Below are 14017 nucleotides of genomic sequence, written 5' to 3'. Positions count from 1 at the left end.
TAAAGTGCTTTTGTGCTACAGTAAATGAGACTCTCCACAGTAAATCATATTCGAGAGTCCACGCTCATTTAGACCCCCGCACCATCCAACCACACACACACACACACACACACACACACACACACACACACACACAAAATGTACGCCCTGCCCCTGAGGCCAATGGAAAGTGAATCTCCATAATCGCATCAGAGAGAGGGGAGTGGAGGCAAAGGGGCCATGGGAGGGCCGCCGACTTCTTTGACATCTCAGGGAAAGTGACATTAGCCAAGTTGGTTGCGTAACCGCTGAGCCTTAGACGGCACGGTACTCCTGGCCAGAGGGGCCATTTTACATTTTGGTGGAACAGGACTCGGCGACTAAAAGCGTTCCTTGCGCTCCGCCGAGTCGGCCGATCGCGGCGCAGGACAGGTGATCGCGCGGCCATGATGCTTTTGAATAAGAGAAGATTTAGGGAGCAGGGAGGGGGATGAGAGAGGGCTGATGATGATGAAGAGAGTTTTGACGCTGAAGAGAAGAGAGTGTAGGAGGTCAGTGGACTTGCTGCCATCTTGGTTTAGATCCTTTCATGTTTGATGTCAGTTAAAGCTCCTCTGATATTCTGCGATTAATTGAGCTCGCTTGATTTTGCGAAATAACCAAAAGGAAACGAAGAGAGCCTCCTTGTATCAGATTATATGATATAGCACCCCAAGTTATAGGATTCCTTGAAGATGTACCAGGTTTTGCAAACTTTCTTGAAGTCTTCTGCACCCCAAACATCCTACCGCACATTACAGGTTTCTCTCTGTCATTTTGGTCAATCCCTTACTTTCTTAGCCTCCTTTTGTCCCCACTTTTTCCCCACTTTGCTTCTGTGAAACACACTGAAGAGTCCAAAAATGAATAAAACTCCATCCATGTGCCGCCACAGGCTGGCATGTGCAAGCTGTTGTGAAAACGACTTAAAATACACTTTGACCCAGGTCGGTCATTAACTTCCATTTACCAGACTTAGTGTTGTCAGCTGTTGGATTACGCGTCAAAAAAACACAATTTTGCAGTAAATGGGAGTGGAATTTCATGGCTACCATCAGGACCAGCACCTTCATAGTTTAATCGGACTAGGAGATTAGAGTCTTTCGAAGGTTTTTAGGTTGCAGGGTGGGTAGGATACACATATTCAGGATTAGAAAATACTGTAAATGCATATAAGTGATGGGACGGCCTGGTGGGGTCGAGAAAACTGTCCTGTAATTGTCCAGCAATAGCCAATGCGTCCATCCCTATTGAAGTGTCCTTGAGCAAGATGCTGGAATGCATACATGTACAGTACAGAAGGTGTGTAATATAGTTACTGTTGTTATAGTTATAGTTATTATAGCTGTTTTAGTTTGGGAGATTGGTTTTAAGTACTGCTGAAAGTGCTGTTTATTCCAAAAAATCTCAACTTTATCATTCATTATTGCTTAAAAACAGAGGATCGATCCTGTGAAAACGCTCTCAAACAAGGACTTCACTTAACCGCAATCCTTTAAAAAGTGCCATTATTTGTTTTAATTGTACGCTATTAATCATTTTGCTCAAAGCGAATGAAACTCTTCGCAGTGCAGCTCTGCCTGTAGTCGGCCCTCGCAGGTGAATCTGGTGCCTGGTGAACAGGAGCGATGCCTCACTACGCTGCACTCCTCCTCCCAGGCAGCGGAGGAGTGTGAAAGCACTCCAGCTGCAGCTCAGCCGGCCTTCACACACCGGGAGATAAGTAGGAGCGCAGAGACGAGGAAATGCTCCTTACCTCGCCGAGAGAACGCGTGAATATTTGATGTCGCGGAGTGTAAATTTAGGTCTTTAAGAGAAAACGTGAGCAATTAGCTGTTCGTTAATTGAGCAAAACAAACCGAAGTCGTTTTTTTTTTCTTGTAATGTTTGAGTGAAAGTTTTACTGATTGTGATTTATGTCGTTGGCATGCAGAGGCGCCGCCGCTGAACATGGCGGTTCAGATGCAAACATGTAAACAGGCTTATACAGTAATTTATGCCAGATGAGGAATTTATGTCTGTGCGTGTGTGTGTTTGTTTGTTTGCATCCCTCTGTGTGTGTGTGTGTGTGTGTGTGTGTGAATGCATTTTGTACACAAGCATCCCCTCTAGTGTACGATCCATCTGTGCTTCCGTATATTTAATTGTGTGTAATTTCTTTGTACATTCAATATGTATGAGTGTGTGTTAGTGTATGTGTGTGTCTTGGGAGTTGAGTCCGTTGCCCAGCTTTCAGAGTTTAGCCCAGATTGGCCACAGAGAGAGAGAGAGAGAGAGAGAGAGATCAGGGTGGAGGATGGGTGGGGGAACAGCAGGAGGGAGCGAGCCTGAACTCCTGCAGATCAGTGGGATGAAAGTATTGATCACCCAGCAGAGAACGGGATTTGAGAGCCGTTCATTTCATAACGCTCAATTACGCCCGGGCAGATGCTGACCTTGTGGCCCCCCCGGCCTTCATAAAGCTGCACAGCCAGCCAAGGGTTTCTCACAAACAGAAGATTAGGGTCAGTTATGTACCGTGGGAAAAAAAAAAAAAAAGGGTTTCTGGTTGGGAGCGGTGATGGCCGCTGGCGTGATCCTCTTACCTGGCGTGGAGCATATTGTCGGGTCTTGATCGACACCGCGAGCAAGCCGATTATTGAAAGCGTTTCGGCCCCCGATAATGTGTTGTTTTTCAGATGACTGTTTCCGTCTGAGGAGGGGAGACGAGCGAAGGAGCGGAGTTGAAAATGATTTGAAATGAAACGAAATGCGTGTTCAAAAGTATTTTCCTCTGGTGTGGAAAATACTTTTGATACTCTTGATCGTGCATCAAGCGCCGCAACAGGGGAAAAAACAGTGTATTCCTGTGTTTACGTTCTCGTGTGTTCAGGGACTAAGAAGAGCAGCCTTGTTTTTAGCTTGATTTCAGTGCATTTCTGATATTATCCAATGGGGTTTTGAAAAAGGTTTCAAAAGGTCAAAAGGTGGGAGAATTTTCCCAACCCATAGAGGAGCATGTAATCCTTCAGCTGAAGTGAAAACAGGAAAATCACTGAAGTTAGAGTCAGAATGTTTTCACTCAACAGCAGCTCATGCAAGTGTGTGTGTGTGTGTGTGTGTGTGTGTTGTGGTCTGCTCCTGTCAAACAGATGGGGCTTCTTTTTCATCTGCAACTCATCTAAAGAAGGCGGCGGCCATTTGAATTAGTTCATCAGGAGATACACCGCCTCTCTCCCTCTCTTTCTCTTTCCCACACCTTGCCTCTTTCTCGCTCTCTCTCTCTCTCTCTCTCTCGCTCGCTCTCTTTCCCTTGTAGGTCCGCCACAGCTCTTCTGGGAATCTACCCATAATGCACTGTGAGGAAATTGCCCCATAATGAATACGGCGCTTCTAAATTGGAGTACCGCCCCGGGCAGGGACCAGACCGGCCGTTGAAATATTCACAAAGCTTTATTATCGCTGTTATTCCTCGGCAGATGCACTGAGCGTAGTAACAGTCGGGGATAATCACACTGTGCCACTGGCTTGTACAGTTTATGGCAAATCATTAACTGACAGGAGAGTCGATGTAATGCTCTTTATCACTCTTCTTCTCTCAGTTATATTTAAATCTGTTTTATAGGCATGACAGGACAGAAATCGATGGTACCAAAGCAATACGGTGTATCAGGTAATATAGACATCAACAGATGACAAGTAATAATTGCTATTAAAGGAGAACTTTACAATGTCAAACCTAGCTTGACATTAACTGCTGTCCCGGCTAATGAAGACACCCCAAATAAAAAGGCACGGATGTGACTAATAAAGTTTTAGAGGCGACATGTTTTTGAGGGATTATTTCCTGGAGGAGACTTCCATTTCTTCCAGAGCAGAGCGTAAAGTATAACCACAAACAATGTCAGCGATTGGTAAAAAAAAGTTTTGTCTACATCCTATGTTTACATCATGACATCCAATCAAAGAGCCTGAAATATTCTCTGGTCCAATGAGAGGCCTCTAAATCACGCGCACATTAATATGAAAACACTCTAAATAAAATGGAAACAAAACCAAATGAAGGCTTTGTGTTTACTGTGATGGATTCTCTCGCTCTGTGGAAGTTGTTTTTCACTCTGTACAAGAATGAACGGCAGCAGATGTCTTCTTCTGCAGTAGGAAAACGAGCGCTGATATCTCCAACTACGCTGACTGTGTGCAGACAAACCAGGAGGAATGGAAAGGAGAGGGGCGACCTAGACGACTGGCACAAACTTATAAAAACACAGATATTATCCTTTAACAAAGATGTGTAATTAGTTCCCAGATGTGCAGTGTGTGTAGTGAGTTTGGGGATAATCATCTCGTGCTATTTGGCTGTACAGTTTCTGACAAATCATTAACTGCCAGGACTGTCGATGCCGTGTAACGTTGCATAATGTCAGCGTGAGTCACAAAATCCCCTTGGAAATGTATCAAGTAGAGTAAAAAAGATTTCAGCCAAAAAAAAAAAAAAAGCACAGGTCTCAGTCTCTCTCTATTTCTATTTCTCTCTCTCTCTCTCTCTCCATCTCGTTCTCCCTCTGCCTCTCTCTCTCTTCTTCTCTCGCTCTTCCCCATCTATCTTTTACTCTCTCTCTCTCTCGCTCATGTCAAACAGTAGAATTTCTTTTTGACCCAGTTGTATAAAAAACAAAACGGATCACCTTAGCGAAGAATATGGATAGAGCTACTCGCATCACCTACTACAACCTGTTTTTTTACCTTCAGAAATAACATTGAAAACCTATTTTTTACATTCAGAAATACCATTGAAAACCAATTTTTTACATTCAGAAATACCATTGAAAACCGATTTTTTACATTCAGAAATACCATTGAAAACCAATTTTTTACATTCAGAAATACCATTGAAAACCTTTTGTTGTCGTTGCTTCAAATGCTTTTAGACCACATAGCGTGTTTATTGGTTTGGTCGGGGTCGACTGCCACCGTTTAGAAACCTTTGGGTTTTGATTGAGGTTACATCACTCTACTTTTGTGTATGTGTGTGTGTGTGAATGTGTGTGAAGAGTGAAATGTGTGTGTGTGTGTGTGTGAGAAGAGCGAAGCGGCTGCGAAGGACTACGCTACCACTGAACTGGGTCGTGGGTAACACGTTGCCATGGCAACTGCTATTTGCCGGCCCCGGGGCCAAGAACTGCTTTTCGCTTACACACTCTCTTCTTCTTCTTCTTCTTCTTCTTTGCTCGCTCTGCCTCTTTCTTCTTCTTCTTCTTCTCTCTCTTGCTCCCTTTTGTTTCTCTGCTCTCTGTCTATCATTCGATGTCTCTCTCTCTCTGTCTTCCCCTCCGTTCACCTCTACCTCTCTCGCTCTCTCTCTCTCATTCTCTCCCTCTCCCAGTCTCTTTCTTTCTTTCTAATTGCATCTTCATCTCCGTCTTTCCATTCCCTCGCTCACATTTTCTTGCCCTTTCATCCTTGTTTCCTGATTTTATCCCCCTCTCTCTCTCTCTCTCTCTCTCTCTCTCTCATCTCTCTCTCTCCTACTCTTGCCCTTTCTTTCTCTCTCATTTCATTTTCATCTCTCTCTTCCCTTTCCTCCATCCTCCTGTCTCTTTCTGTCCTCCATCTCCTCCGTCTTCATCCCTCTCTCGCTTTTTCCTGTCCTCCCTCGCTCTCTGTCTCTCATTCCCTCCATCCCTCTGTGTCTTTCTCTTCATCTAATTCCCAATCTTCATCACTCTTTTCTCTTCACCCTCGCTCTATCTCTCCCTCTCTTTCTTGTTCCTTGTCTTCATCTCTCTCTCTCTTTCCATTTCTCTCCCTCACCTGTTCTCTTCATCTCTTTTCAAATGCCTCTGTCTTTTTCTTTCCCTCCCTCATATTGTCTTGTCTTCTTTCACGCTCCGTCTTCATCCCTCTCTCTCTCTCTCCTCTCATTTCACATTCATCTCTCTCTCTCTCCACCCTGTCTCTTCCTCTCTTTCTAATTCCATGTCTTCATCTCTCCCTGTCTTTTTCATTTCCCTCCCTCACATTGTCTCGCTCTTTGTCTTTATCCCTCCATCTCTCCTCTCTCTCTCTCTCTCTCTCTCTCTCTCTCCCTCTTTCCTGGCCTGGCATCACAAAGCGGTGGGCTGAGTATCTTGACAGCTGAACCGCTGTGCTGGAAGTGTCTGGTGAGTTCGCCGTCAGGAAAACTCTTGCCGTTTTTCGCTGGCAGAAAAGAGAGAAAACAAAAAGAGCAGGAATCTATTATGATTCTCTCCCACCATCGCTGCTTGATTGTCACCCACGGCCGCCAGCTGAAATCCTCATTTAAGCAGGGGAACATTCTCCGATTCTGCTCCAATCACATATCTTTTTTTGTTAGGAGAATAGGCTTTAACAGCAGGGGAAGTTAATCCTTAATTGCAGCCCTCATCTATCAAATCGTTGGCTTTTCAGCTGCTCACCTAAGCCGCTATAAAACAACATTTCCCAAACGTTTCGTTCTTGGATATTGGCAAGCAGCGGCATTGCCACCTTCACCACACAGCCTAAAAAATACAAAATAAGAGATTATATTAGAACTAATGCACATGAACGTCCCACACAATCCCTGGATCTGGGTTGAGAAACAGTGTCATAACCTATTGGCTCTTGGGTCTGAGTGTGTAACATGATACAGCATCATAACGAGAGCGTGACATACTGCCCAGGGTCGCGCCGATGAACCCCGGCTGTCTCACTGTAAGTTTATTGTGGCCTTGCAGTCATATTTCACCTGAGGGAGAGAGAGAGAGACGGAGAGAGAGACGGAGGTAGCGAGACAGAGCGAGGTGAAGTGAGAGCGATGGGCCAGCCTCACTGTGTCACCTAAATTCTGCTCTAATGAATAGCCCATTGATTTCCATTAGGGCTGGCCGGGGCTGACCGCTCCAGCCTGTCTGTTTCCCATTAGCGCACTTTTAAACTGCGGCTGACAAACAGTCAGCAGGCGTAGCCGCGGGCAGACCGGATGAGGGGCCTTTTCACTGTTTAAAACCAGGGAGGGACCTGTGAATTCACCCATGAAGCTGGGGCCAGGCAGAGGACAGAGTGCACTGCAAATAAATATCTGTCTTAACAAGTCATTTAAGCTTGGATTTTATCTCAAAAATCCAGTTTTTCTTAAAACAAGTGAACAAAATCCGGTAATTTCGCTTGTTTCTAGTGCCGTTTCAAGGATTTTCTTGAAACAAGTGACGATTCAAAGTATTCTGTTCCACCACCACACGTCTTGAAAATAACAGGTGATTGTAATCAAATGGCAGCTGCAGCCAATGAGCTGTGTGTATGCTAAAGCAGCATATTGGTAGGGGCAATGCATGTGACATCATGGGAATACTATGAATACCTTGAAATGAGGCACACATACACTCCGCTGGTATCAAGATAACGTCACTTGGATCAGGAAATTCTTGATTTGCATTGGAAACAAGTGGGATTATCACACCCGCTTGGTAGATTTTATTCACTTTCAAGACTAAAATACTAAATGACATGGACCTTGGACCTTGTTTCACAGGATAGAGTGTCACTGAGGCTCCTACCAGCCCTCCGGTTGTCACAAATCGACCGGTGAGTCCATTTCAGCCCCCGGTGGCCTGGCCTGTTTCTGGGCTCAGGGCCTTATCAGCTCCACCTCTCCCCAGCCTCGCTCCTTCATTAACATTAATAGGATTTGGATCTATTATGCAACGGGCCTCCGCTCCGTTACGCAACGAATGAGTCTTCATCAGCAGCAGCACACTTAGGAGGGGAACAGTTGCATCTTAGATTCAGCTCTCGGCTTTGATTCGCTCAAGTGTGTGCAAGGAGTTCAGGGGTCAGAAAATAAAAAAGGCCTTTAAAATACAAGAAAATGGTATTCCTTCAGAGCGTGCAGATAACATATTGCTGTTGTCGGGTGAAAACCTCATCAACTTTTCAGGAACTAAGAAAAGCAGCCTTGTCTTTCGCTTGACCACCAGGCATTTTTTTAATTTATCTACTTGGTTTTGAAAAGGCTTCAAAAACCCAAGAGTTGTAGAATTTTCTCAGCCTATAGAGGAGCATGTAGTCCTTCAGTTGAACTTAAAGTCACCAAAATTGGAGTTACGAGGTTTTCACCCGACAGCGACGATATCTTACCAAGTGCACCAGTGATGCTTCACCCCTCAGGGGGCAGAAATCAATCTGTTCTTTTAAGCCGGTCAGTGTCAGCTGTGCCTGGCTTGCACAGCGGCTTTTGTGCAATTCAGAAAAAAGACTGGAAGTAGTTTTTCTTTTCAAAAATAACAAATTGCGGTAAATTGCATTGTTATTGCGGTAAGGATTTTTGTCTGATGACCCTGTTTTCATGGTGTCTCCCAAACCAAGCTTGGGAAAGCCCAGTATAGTGTGTGTGTGTGTGTGTGTGTGTGTGTGTGAGTGTAAGCTGAGATGGTTTATCTGGACGGATATCACTTAGATCTCTCAGTGTCTCATCGGCTGTCAGAAGCTATTGATTTAGTTTGAGCTTGATGCAAACTGACATGGGGTCTCAGCTCCTGCCTGTGTGATTTCTCACCAGGTTCGAGTGAATCTCTCATGTATCACAGGATCCTTCGCCACATATATATCACACAGCACCTTTACTGGCACCATGTGTGTGTAATCTTAACAGCTAGTATCAATCTAAAGTTCTGCAGAACCGCGCACGCAGAGGGAGAATTTGCAGGATATGTGTTGTGGTCAATCCATATTTTTTTTCAAGGCTTTACTAATCAAATAAAGGGCATTTACATTCAAAAAACGTCTGAACGTGAAATAATGATGCTTCAGAGTTGCCAATTGGAGCAGGTTGTCATGGAAACAGCAAAGTGGCACACACAAGACAGTTCAATTCTTTTTTTTTTTTTCTTTTTTTTCAGAGTAACTTCCTGCTTTGCCGGAGGAGCTATTTTTAACGCCCGTTATATAAGATGCAACTCTTGCGCTAGATATAATGTGTTTTTTTTTTTTCCCTCCTTTTCATTCCTTTTATCCTCTTGACTGTGATGGGAGCTGCCTGCCTGTTTGGGAGGATCCATCCAGCGCGCATCGCCAACACACAAAGCAAAAAAAAAAAAAAAAAACCCATTTCCCGTACCTGTATCACACACACAGGCCGAGCTCATGACTCACTGGGAAGCTTCACGCGCCGCCACAGTTAATGGAAAACAGAATTTCAGAATTCATCATCGTCGTTCGGTAGAAATTGCTCGAACACAAGGGACAAATTTTGATCGTTCATCATCATTCTGGAGTCACTTTGTGAAAAAACGAGAGAGAGACGCTGTAGAAAGATGGAAAAAATGAAAATTAGGTCAATTTTAGCCTCTTCTTCTTTAGTCTCTCTTGCAATTATCATGTCATATTCCTCTTTCAATACAGATTTTTTAAATTGTATTGAAACCCATGCTAAATTATGCAGGGCAGCAGTACCATGAGTAGCACAAGTCCGGCTTATTCTCATTTTCTACCTGTCTGATTAAAACCAGAGAAGAAGAAGAAGTATCTGGCGGGGTTCGACTCCTAACAAGCGCCACTTGCATGTCACTTCTCCCCGTGCCCTAGAAAACGGCTCAAGTCATCTATTTTGAAATAATTTATTTACAATTAGATCATGGGTTATTCATGCAATCTGGTGAAAGAAAAAAAAAAAAAGTTTTCAAATGTTTCTTTAAAGACAAAAGGGAGGCAGAGGGAGGAAGGGAGGGAGGGAGGGACAAGTCTTCTTAGAGGAGATGGTTTGGATGTGAGCGGCTCACATGTAATATTCAGCACTCCCGGCAGAGGCTCAAAGAGTGCGCGCACTAACTGGGAGAGCTTCTCTGATTAGATGGTTGACACGGCTGACAGGGAGAAGTGTTGTTCCTCTCTTGTAGACTCTGAGGGACGAGCACGGCGGTGAAGGTCCCACCGGGCGGCTTCTTAATTCCGCTTACCGGTTTGAACTTCCACGTAGGTTTTTGAACACATTTAACGAAACAGAAAAAGGGGGGGGAAAGCCTGTTGTACGCACTGTAGGGATGGGACATAACCGGTGTTACTATATATCGCGGTAATAAACAATAACGGTTATGACACCGCCGTGATAACTGGCTCCCGTCTGTCATCTTTGTTATATTCATGTTACTGACTGAGTTAAAGTTGATCTAGGTCAGTAGCACTTTATTTGAGACTTTATTAATTTTAGATGCTGTTATTTGGGTTTTTATTTGTGTTGTTAAAACTGTCCTTACAGTTTCTATAAGCTAAACCAGCATTTTATCATGTTGTTTTTTAAGAAAATAGTCAAATGTCTTGTGATTGGTATGATAAATTAGTTTTTAAGTAACTGGAGCGTATTACAGTATCGTTTTTAAAGTTTTCATCTTTTCAATTATCGAGATAATATCGTATATCGAGATAATTTTGGTCAAGATAATCATATTGTGAATTTTTCATATCGGAACCTTTTTATCCAGCATCATCTCTCTCTTCAGTCCACCTTCCTCCTGCTCATTTAAAAACATAAGACTGGTTTGCAAACAGTTTTACACCAATCATGCGCTTTCAAATCTGCACTGCATAAGGAGCGAGCGTTCATGATTTACTTCTCTCAGCTTCTTAGTGCTGTCATGACACAGATACACTTGTGCTCCAACTGGCTGAGCAATAAGGCCAGCTGATGCATTTCCATTGTATTCTTATTTTTCCAGCTGCGGAGGGCCACCGCAGCTCAAATGAAAGCAAAGGAAGACAACAGAAGCCTTGTGGTTAATTCCCCTCTCTCTGCCTCCCCCTGCAGGATGCTTTGAGTGCTGCATCAAGTGTCTGGGCGGGGTGCCCTACGCCTCCCTGGTGGCCACCATCCTGTGCTTCTCGGGCGTGGCTCTGTTCTGCGGGTGCGGCCACGTAGCGCTGACCGGCACCCTGACCATGCTGGAGAACCACTTCTCCAGGGTGACCAGCGACCACGCCACCCTCACCATGGTGTAAGTCAGGGTGGAGGGGGTTTGTTCGACTCCTGCTGGGACGGCCTGTCTTAGAAATATATGCAGTTGAAGTGTAAGATGTTTTGAATAAAAGCATCCACCAAATATAATTTGTTAAAGCCACACTTGGCGAGATTTTCTGTAAAAATACACCTGTTTTATCAGCCTAAATCACAAAGTGGGGCCGCAATAGAGGAGAGCGTCCCATCTCCACTAATTGAGATGCTGTTTGCTCAAATTATGGACACTTCTCTGTCTACAGTAAGTGACAAATCTAATTTTTAGAGTGAAATCCAAACTGTCTCCTAAACAGCACTGAGAGAAAGCTGGACTCACCAATGTTAGATATTTTCCTCTCTCGTCTCTTTGGTATCTTTGGTATAAAACATCACAGAGCGGCTGGGTTGTTAAACATGAGCGAGCCGTGTGACGTTTACTGACCTCACATCTCACATTACAGGATTTCTGGGTATCGAAGTTCAGATTCTTCTCACTGCCATTTGGAGCTGACACCGTGCAGAGTTGCCTCTTGTAGTTTTAAATGGCGCATTGCTGCCCTCGGGTGAAAACCTTGTAACTCTAATTTATGGGGATTTTCATGTTGTAAATTCAAATGAGGGAGGATCACATGTTCCGCTATAAGATGAGATATTTCTACAACCTTTGGGCTAAAGAAACCCTTTCAAAAATCCTTTGGATAAGCTCATAAATGCATTGTGGTCAAGCTGAAAAACGTTAAATACACATACACATAAATACACATTTGTTTCAAATATTTGTGTTTTGTGTTAACACTTGTTTAAGGTTCAATCTTGCTGAAATATTGTCTCTTCCTTTTTGTGTGTGTGTGTGCATGTGTGTGTCTATCTGTATCTGTGTATGTGTCTTTCTCTGTGTCTGTGTCTGTGTGTGTGTGTGTGTGTGTGTGTGTGCAGGATTCAGATCCTCCAGTACATCATCTACGGCATCGCCTCCTTCTTCTTCGTCTACGCCATCGTTCTGCTGGCCGAGGGCTTCTACACCACCAGCGCCGTCAAGAAGGAGCTGCAGAGCGACTTCAAGACCACCGTCTGCGGACGCTGCATCACCGCCTTCGTATGTCAACACACACGCACACACACACACACACACACACACAGTCGATTATCACTGCACATCAGCCCGTTGCCCCAGTTACACTGCATTTGAACAAGCCATTTAGCCTCCACTTGTTCGCTTGTTTCAGGGATTTTCTAGGAACAAAATGTCAATATCGTTAAATAAAGCAGGTTAAAGGCACTTCACTCTTCCAGGATCAGGAAAAAGATTAAAGAAAATTCATGAAACAAGTTGATTTCTATTGGAAACAAATGAAATTATCTCCCCGTTGGCAGATTTCTTTCACTTGGTTTAAGAAAAATAGGACTTTAAGACTCTGTGTGGGATGAAATGACTTCGATGGATATTATTTTCCAGTGTGTGGGCTAGCATAAGTCTCTAAAGGCTTGAAAATATGAATAGAGTAAAGAGTAAAGGCAAAAAAAAGGCTTCAGGCTGTGTGCACAAGCCGGGATAAGGGTCATAGTGCAGTGTCGGTCTTTCGAGTGTACACACACCATCACACACACACACCACATCAAAGTGTTCACACACCTCTGCATATCTATGCATTGTACACACATATAAGAAAAATAGACATACGCATACACTGGTGCACACACACACACACAGAAAAGCAGAAAAGCCCAGTTGAGCCCTTGAGGGGAACTCTGGCACAGTTTGTCCTTTCTAGCCTGATTACGCTAATTACTGCAGATGTCCAGTAACATTAGTTTAAATATGGTATCTATGTGTGTGTGTGTGTGTGTGTGTATGTGGTGGGCGGAGGTCCTTAAGGAATAATGTTAACCTATTTTTTGGAGACGCAATGCAACATTTTGGGGCGAGAATCGTGATGAGAAAATACATAATCTCTCATTTTCTGCCGCTGATTTTAGTATTCATGGGAATTTAAAGCTGTCCCTCCTCATTTCTCCTTCCCTTTCCTCCTTTCCTCCTCCCCTCCCCTCTCCTCCAGTTCATGTTCCTGACCTACATCTTGGCCTTGGCCTTCCTCGGCATCTTCGGCTTCACGGCGATCCCCGTCTTCCTCTTCTTCAACATGTGGAACACCTGCGCCGCCATGAGGTCTCCCTTGGCCAACCTCACCTTGTCCGAGCTCTGTGTGGACGTCCGGCAGTACGGTACGCGGCTCCGCCTCGGCTCACCAGCATGCTGCAGTAGTTACAGGAGCTACATGCAGCATTTTACAGGAAAAAGATACATTTGTTATCTATTTGTGATTTACTTTTTTGTTACGTCCACTTTCCCTCAATCTGCCTCGTCTAATTCTACTTCATTTAGCGATTTCTTACATTTCCCCTTACTCAAAATGCGGCATGTCTTCTGGCTGCATTGCATTCTGGTCTATTGAGGCTGCTGTCGGTGGAGAAATCGGTCTCTCTTCTTCTTCTACGATGGATTTCTCCCTGTGTGATTGTTGAACGTCTCTTGGTGCAAAATGGCGGCTCTAGAAAGAGGCCCTCGCTCTTTGATTCTGAGGGACTGACACCAAAACCTGACGTTTACCGCTGATGTTTTAGATCGCTGAAACATTTTCTGCTATCAAACTCCATTGTACCTATGCTGCAAATATCTTAACATGACGTCACGTTGTCTACATTTAGCCAGTTATCCACAGGAATGAGAAAAATACCAAACAACAAAAATAGACGCAGAAATGCAAGGTACATCGCCACTAGCTGTTTTAGTTCGTGTTTTAGGATGGATTTTCCCTTTAACATCAACAAATCATTATGAGATTAATTTTCACACATTAGTATAATTACCATAAACAAACAACACCATTACTGAGTAGATTGTCAGCCTCGACACAGCAGTTTACTTTGTGTGTCATCAGCTAAATACAAAAAGCAATGCCTTTATGCTAATGAAGCTATCTTTAAAATTGCTTGCAAAAAGGTGGTTATAGGAGTTAAGGGAAAATCTTTCAA

General features: G+C 44.0%; 1 protein-coding gene across 1 annotated transcript in view; it reads left to right on the top strand.

Moving 5' to 3' along the window:
- The window catches only part of LOC139926102 (neuronal membrane glycoprotein M6-b-like), a 28274-nt gene that overhangs the window by 9599 nt on the left and 4658 nt on the right, over positions 1-14017 (top strand). The window contains exons 2-4 of the mRNA XM_071917692.2: positions 10799-10985; positions 11921-12080; positions 13042-13207. Of these exons, the coding sequence (XP_071773793.1) occupies positions 10799-10985; positions 11921-12080; positions 13042-13207 (513 nt within the window). The remainder of the gene's footprint in view (positions 1-10798; positions 10986-11920; positions 12081-13041; positions 13208-14017) is intronic.

The sequence above is a fragment of the Centroberyx gerrardi genome, chromosome 21 (assembly GCF_048128805.1).
Source record: "Centroberyx gerrardi isolate f3 chromosome 21, fCenGer3.hap1.cur.20231027, whole genome shotgun sequence".
In the NCBI taxonomy this organism is placed as follows: Eukaryota; Metazoa; Chordata; class Actinopteri; order Beryciformes; family Berycidae; genus Centroberyx; species Centroberyx gerrardi.
This window is presented reverse-complemented; position numbering and strand designations above follow the sequence as displayed.